Source organism: Lathyrus oleraceus, chromosome 3 (assembly GCF_024323335.1).
Source record: "Lathyrus oleraceus cultivar Zhongwan6 chromosome 3, CAAS_Psat_ZW6_1.0, whole genome shotgun sequence".
NCBI classification, from domain to species: Eukaryota; Viridiplantae; Streptophyta; class Magnoliopsida; order Fabales; family Fabaceae; genus Lathyrus; species Lathyrus oleraceus.
In genome coordinates this window covers 364,840,602-364,847,565 of record NC_066581.1, presented here as the reverse complement: position 1 = coordinate 364,847,565, position 6,964 = coordinate 364,840,602, and the positions used below count along the sequence as shown (strand labels likewise).

The 6,964-nt window shown below is 34.2% G+C and overlaps 1 protein-coding gene across 4 annotated transcripts; it reads right to left on the bottom strand.

Moving 5' to 3' along the window:
• Window positions 1-387: 387 nt before the first annotated feature.
• LOC127127711 (uncharacterized) lies at window positions 388-5,400 on the bottom strand. Of its 4 annotated transcripts, none has more exons than XM_051056966.1 (4): window positions 4,511-5,400; window positions 3,630-4,050; window positions 1,455-1,777; window positions 388-699 (listed from the first exon to the last, which is right to left on the bottom strand). In XM_051056966.1, exons 1-3 carry the CDS (start codon window positions 5,078-5,080, stop codon window positions 1,458-1,460), a joined length of 1,311 nt encoding a protein of 436 aa, XP_050912923.1. In that variant the 5' UTR covers window positions 5,081-5,400; the 3' UTR covers window positions 388-699; window positions 1,455-1,457. The 4 variants fall into 4 exon arrangements, with proteins under 4 accessions (XP_050912923.1, XP_050912922.1, XP_050912924.1 ...); XM_051056965.1 differs by lacking the exon at window positions 388-699 and adding an exon at window positions 1,247-1,377; XM_051056967.1 differs by lacking the exon at window positions 388-699 and having other exon boundaries at window positions 1,247-1,777; window positions 4,511-5,137; window positions 5,224-5,400.
• Between the last annotated feature and the right edge of the window lie 1,564 nt (window positions 5,401-6,964).

Here is a 6,964-nt window from a genome sequence, read left to right as displayed (position 1 = left end):
GTGATCTGTTCCAATAGTTTCTTAGTTTACTTATTTTCTTTTAAAATAGAATGATAAAAATATATGATAAATAATAGTTAACCTGTTTTCATTTTTATCTTGATATATTGAAAAACATTAATTATTTAATGATGAGTCCTTGTCATGGATGACTTTTATCATAAATTATAATTAATTTAGTATTATTTTTATTTAACTTTTTTTAGTTTGTAGACAAAACGACAATAACCACCCAAATATATAAACAACTATAAGGTTCGTGTTTGAATTCGGGATAGGTACATGTCTAATAATATTGACAATTTACAGTTGATTTAAGCCGTAGAGATACATATTCTCATTTTAATATGGAGGATATTACTAATTAAATAGTGATAAATATTAATCTAATATAAAAATTGTATTATCTAATGGTTTGTCAATCAACTCATTTTGTGAAAAACAACATAATAAAAATAAGATATGATAAAAATTAGTTTATGCATTACAATTTGTTTTCATTTTTTTCAGAACAATATTAAAGAAAAAAAGCTTACAGTGAAGAAAGTCACCCAAATTGGAGGCTCTTATCCTAAACCCTGAAAGTAGATCCAACTCCCCTAGTTAGAAGAGAAAAGGAGCTAGGAGATCTCCTCATTTGAAACCCTTTAATACTTATTTCTTGAGTTGGACACTCTTTAACCAACACTGCAAACTTCCCTGCAAATACAGTATTCACCAAGACCTCTATTTATTATTATTAAACTCAGATCTAACAAGCATACATTCCAAATATTTCCAACTAATTGAATCATTCGTTTTCTCAAAATCCATTTTTAAAATTAGGCAAAACTTTCTGGATCTCTTAGTCAAATCTATTACCTCATTCACAGCGGCCACACCATTCACCAACAATGTATGAATGAAAGCAGATGTATAAAATTTCGCTTTAGGCTCTTTGAAGGGTAAACAAATTTGGTTTACATCTTTTGATGATTCAACTTATTCTAAACACCATAAATAAAGAATGAGAGCTTCAAAACCCTTAAAGAAGACATATACATTTTAAGAACCATCAAGAAAAGGTAGTCATGATACTTGAATCACTTCCATTTGTGTCCTACGCAGTCATTAACATCGAAGACATGTACCATATTATCAACATTGTAAGTCGTTCTATTTTTTTTTTATTTTTTTTGCATCGACGTCGATTCACCCACTTGCACTGCTTCTGGTTTTATTCGATTCTAGTGCTTTTTGACAAATATAGGTCTGGTAATCCATTTTGCAAATCTTCAAGGCAAAAATTTACACGACTATCCAACAGTAAAATATGTATACACCCCTTTTATACCAACTTCTCTTGTTCCGATTCTTCTAATTTTGTATAGTACATTCCTGTTATTGCAACAAAATCGGGTACTAAAAAAATATTACACTTGAACTAATAACTAAAAAGAATAGAATGTACATACATGTTACATTACAGCGGCTGAATCTTGTGTTCCTGGAAAAGCATGCTCTTCATCCCTTATACTCACATCCTCATTTTTCAATTCCACAACACTAGATTCTGTTGATTTGCTAAAAGTATCGGCCGGAATATTGATTCCCGCAAAACCGATCATAACAGCTACTGCTCCAAGGTAATCCATGAAAGGAGGAGAATTTCCAGTGAAGGTATCAATAATGGCAGCCAATGGGACTTGAATTGTGAGTCCAGCTGTAGCTACTGTGGTTGATGTAAGAAGAACAGCCTTCGCCCATAAGTAATCACTCAGCACATTGTCCAGTAATCCTAGTTTTGATGGGAAATAAAAAAAAATGTACAAGTCAAATAATGTAGAATGAGATTAAAAGGTTAGGGTAGGGTGTGTTTGTTTGAGAAAACTGACACAATTTTCCGTTTCTTTTCAACGTGTTTCGTGTATAAATATTTGAAAACAAAAACAGGAATAATTTATAACTCTTTGACATTCCAAATGCAAATGCAGAGCTGTAAATCAGCATATAAAGTGTTTTTTGGAACAAACATTCCAAGTGCAAATGCAGAGCTGTAAATCAGCATATAAAGTGCTTGCATAATAGATTTAGCTCATTTATCACTGGAGGATTCGGTTATTGCAGTAACATGCCAATGAAAGAAAAAACTTCATTGTCTGCAAACAAAGGTCTCTACAACATGACACTAACAATGGAAAGCTTGACAGTCAACAATGAAGTCTAATGATACAAATGACCTTTTGGTTTCTCATCACCACCGCAATAAGAATGTGATAAATGAAGTAATGCTAGTTTTGATTTCTAGGTTTGATAATTCTACTATAAGGTGGATGGCTTTTTAAGAAACTTTAAGTCAATCTTCAGCCAAGTTCTTTGACACACGTTCAGCTAATGATGGTGCTAAGATAGCTCAGATAACTCGGCCGTACAATACAAATGAGAATGTTCCCTCAGAAAATCATATTAGGAATACTAAATAAAAAAATGGATTTAACTGATATGCTTTGACAGTCTAAAGACTTTATACAATATCAATCAAAGATAACCGTGAGATCATTAAAAATATTTGACTTTAATCATATCTACCTTAAAAGTCATACATATGATGGTTTGTATTGGTTAGCAGTGTAATTCACACTAACATTCACACTTGCATCAATATTAACCTTAAAAAACTATGCATGGCAAAAAAGTTAGGACTTCTTTTCTCTTTCCACACTTCCAATCTCATAGAAAAGGGTATGGGTGCAAAAACGTGTCTGGCCTGTCGGACATGTCCGCTTTGCCCGCATTTTTTGCGGGGTGGGCCAAGGTTTTAGGCCTACATCCTCATGTATCCATCCCCCACTCCGTTTTTCTGCGGGCATTAACAAGATTTGCAAATTTTAGCCTTTAGAGGTTAAAGGCCTACCCTCATTTTTTCGCGGGGAGGACCAAGGTTTTAGACCCGTATCCTCAACTATGTTGCCCCGCCCCATCCCATTTTTTGCGGGGCGGTCATGCCCATTTGCCACCCCTAGAAAAGGATATGAGTGTGCATTTATATTCACCCTTCCCACAATGGATTGACAATCGCAGACTAGTTCCACCCTAAACCGTTTCTTATATCCTAGCACTAGCCAGACAGAGTGGCAAAGTGTTAATTCTTTATTGTAATGTAAATGAAGGCTAGAAAAGCGAAGTTGAGACAAAGCATGTGGTAGGAAGCTGCAATTTATCTCTGCAGAAGAATTCCTGATTTCTTGCAACCTATAAAAATTTATAGAAAGCTAGAATGCTGGCATCATTTTCAAGTTATAACTACATCGTCAATGTGGGACTCAACTCACACTTGACTTATTATTCTTAACAATACTTTATTTGAAAATAGTTTGATTTTGTTTTATCTTTATTTACAGAAATAGCTTATACATAAGCATTTAAATGATAAGCTCTAAATTAATCAGTTTATCCAAACAGGGCCCAAATCATGTTAATGTTAAACCATTAAATTTAAATACATCTGAATAGTTTAACCTATGACCATTACTACCATTTGTTCGATTTACTCATAGCAAATAACAATTTTATTTCTATAGAAAAACGCACAAAGAACTTATCCACTTCATCAAATACCAAAGAAAATGTAAAAGCTAGTGAATACAAACCTTTGCCAATAATCAGACCAAGCTGCTTCCAGGTAAGCATATAAAATGGTTCAGTCTTGGTGAAATTGAGTATAAGGGCAACTGGAAGAAAAAGTAAAACATTGAAAAGCCCAAGAAATCCAAGAAACTGAGCCATACTGGCTTCACCGTTCTTTCCATCATCGTCATTTAATTTCTTGCGAATAAGGGTGATATACACTGCATATAATCCTGCTGAAGAAAGCGCAAAAATGTCTCCAAGAAGAGGATTTGATGCAACTGTTCTTAAACCAGATTGTGAATCACCAAGACTTACAATTATTGTTCCTCCCATGCAAAGAAGAACACTAAAGAGCTTTAACCATGTAAACCTCTCACCCAAAAAAGCTAGGGAAACCAAGAAGGTAAAAAGACTCGATGCACTGCTTAAGATTGTATTTGACTGCATATGACATAAAAAAAATTTTAGAGGTGTATCAGTTTGATACAAAATTCAACGATAATTTGGATAGTGAATGCAGTTCAAATACACGCTTAATCATGTTTAGTATATGATTAATGAATATAACAAGGTGTTGCAACTCATTAACCATCATCCACAAAACACAATTAACCACAATTTGGAACATCATTAACCATGATCCTCATATGTATTTTGAACACAAATTATGGTCAACAGAATCATGTAGAAAACTTGAATATCATGTATATTTGAACATAATTTGGATGATTATATTTAACGAATGGTTAATAGGTTGTGATATCTTATTATATGATAGTATTTTTCATTAATCATTCATGGAATGTAACTAATCGCATATTTAAACAACGTCAATCATCCAACTTGTTGTCGATTTTGTACCGAATAATGAAGCAAGGAGAAAAAATCAAAATTCACTTACGGTCACTGTAGTATACTTCAACGACAGATTAAAAGTGAGTTGAGCTAAAAACCAAAAGGGGCATATGAACAAACTAACTTTGGCAACTCTGCAACGTGTCCAACGCCCTTTCTCATCCAACCCTCTTTGATCAACATTTTCAATCAAAGAAGCTCGACCAATCAATCCTCCTCCAACTACATTATCAGAAGGAATCAATTCAGAACCGCCGCTCCTATCTTCAATCACATCCAACGATTCAACAACTTGACCGCTTGCTTCGTCGTCTCTAAGAAGTATAGCCTGTTCTGACTCCCCTAACCTCCCTTCTAAATGTGTTTTCCTCTTATCACTCTTCCAAAACCATAAACCTCCGTAAGAATCCTCGAAATACCTCCCGATCTCAACAATTGGAAGCAAAACCACAAACAAAGAATTGCATATGTAAGTAACAAGGAACGGTGATACACCATCATCTACAACAGATTGCACTACAAAGCTAGCAGCTATCCATATCAATGCAACAGCTATTATATATATCAAACCTAAACCCCATTTCCATGCTTTACTATCCACATCTTTAGAACCCATATCTATGTATCACCAAAAACCCTTGTCAAAATTCCATCTAATAACCCAGTCGCTATTCTAGAAAATAATGATCTAAATCATAAATTGGATGAAAGAGTTGGATTATGATGGAGAAAATCGGAATCTGAGAAATTACGGTGTACCTGTAGGATAATGAATGAAGTTGGATCAAAAGGGGATAGGAATGAATATTGATGGAAATAGAATCGTTCTAGGCAAATGCTATCTGCACCCTCCAAGACAAGATTAAACCGGGATTGGCTCGCGGTACATGCACCGAATTCAAGATCGTGCCTTTTTGTCATTTACGCTGAATTTGGGTGCTGCCGTGTAGACTAGGTAATATATATTTTTTATTCATTTAATTGCAATTTTCGTCCTCTATTTTTATTATTTTTTAATCACTGTGTGCAATATAAAGATGATGCAACATAGTTAAAATAACGATAAATATCAAATTAAAATAACAGAATTACAATTATGGATAAGGCCTCTTTAAAGACATTAAGTGACATTCATCTAATGATTATATTGTATGATGAGGGGCCGTTACTACGAGTTATCTGATTTTGATAGTTTTTGCATTGCTCTCCACTAAAAAATTGTTCTTATAGAGATGTATCATCTGAAATGTACTTATTTTGGTGAAAACCACATTAGAGAGAGTCTTCAATGGTGGTAAGTGTTCAGGATATATTTTTAATTGCTCAAAGGCATCATAATAAAGGACTTCAATAAAACTCTAAGGATCTTCTAGGACTTGCTTCATGTTTCAGTTAAACATTTGGATGTTGATAAACATAAGGCCATTATTCTAGGGGAGGTTCACAACAAGCTACTTATTAGAGAAAGTAATCTTAGGAATATTAGAAGGAAGAGGTTTAAATGTGAAGTCATCAACATGCACTATTTGGCCGACATACTTTTTGAGTAAGGAACTCAACTCTCCATCTCCACCAAATCATATATATGGTTGTTAGGGTGCGGCGAACAACTTCTCCTTCATTCATACCTCTATCCTCAGGCTCTTTGTCCATTCTATGCATAGAGCTTCTAGGTGTCTTTTGGCTAGGAGGTCGAGGTCTTGATTTAGATCATGCTAGGGGTGTAATACTCTAATTCCCTGACTCGACATTTAGTAAAGTAATTTAATTCTAACTTAACACTTAGAGTGTCGCACATGTTTTACCAACATAAAAACCAACAAAATATAATCATGTGAATTAAGCAGCATAAACAATTCACAATACTTTTATGTATGCAATGTGACCAACAATTCTGACTCAATGCATGTGATACCAATTTGGACATTAAAGGTATGTTACTGATTTTTGTCCATACTCGCTCCTGGTCCCCTATAATGAACCAGAGTATACCATAATGTTCACTGGTCCCCACCACTGAATCAGTAATGCTTCACTAGTCCCATTACTGAAATCAGTTACTCACTCTCGGACCCTACTTCTAAACTAGAGCTTGTAACACTCTAATTTCCCCACACGTAATTATACAATAAAATTAGAGTATTCACACAATCAAATAGGATGTCACACATTCTCTTTTCAAACATACATTCCATGTAACACTTTATCAAATAAAAACAACAATTAACACCTTTACTTAGGGTGCCATCGCATGCCCACATTCTCTTAGGGTATCATCGCAGCAGAATTTCTTATAATAAAGCATGCATTAACTAACTCTTTTAAACTTTAAATGCATTCTATGAAATAATCACACTCATAAGTGAAATCTCTTCAAAACATTGAAATATCAAACATGAGAGTATACATCAAGTCTCTAACAAAAAGATTAGACAAAACTCATAAGATGTCCCTGGTGTTACATATCAGAGTACGTGAGCAAAACGCAGAAAGAAAAATG

Bases quoted from the DNA above. Each gene is read 5' to 3' on its own strand.
- LOC127127711 (XM_051056966.1), bottom strand. From the start codon at position 5,080: ATGGGTTCTAAAGATGTGGATAGTAAAGCATGGAAATGGGGTTTAGGT. The intron at 4,051-4,510 runs GTAAGTGAATTT...TGTCATATGCAG, and splicing joins TGAAGTATACTACAGTGACC to TCAAATACAATCTTAAGCAG. The intron at 1,778-3,629 runs GTTTGTATTCAC...CATCAAAACTAG, and splicing joins TGGTCTGATTATTGGCAAAG to GATTACTGGACAATGTGCTG.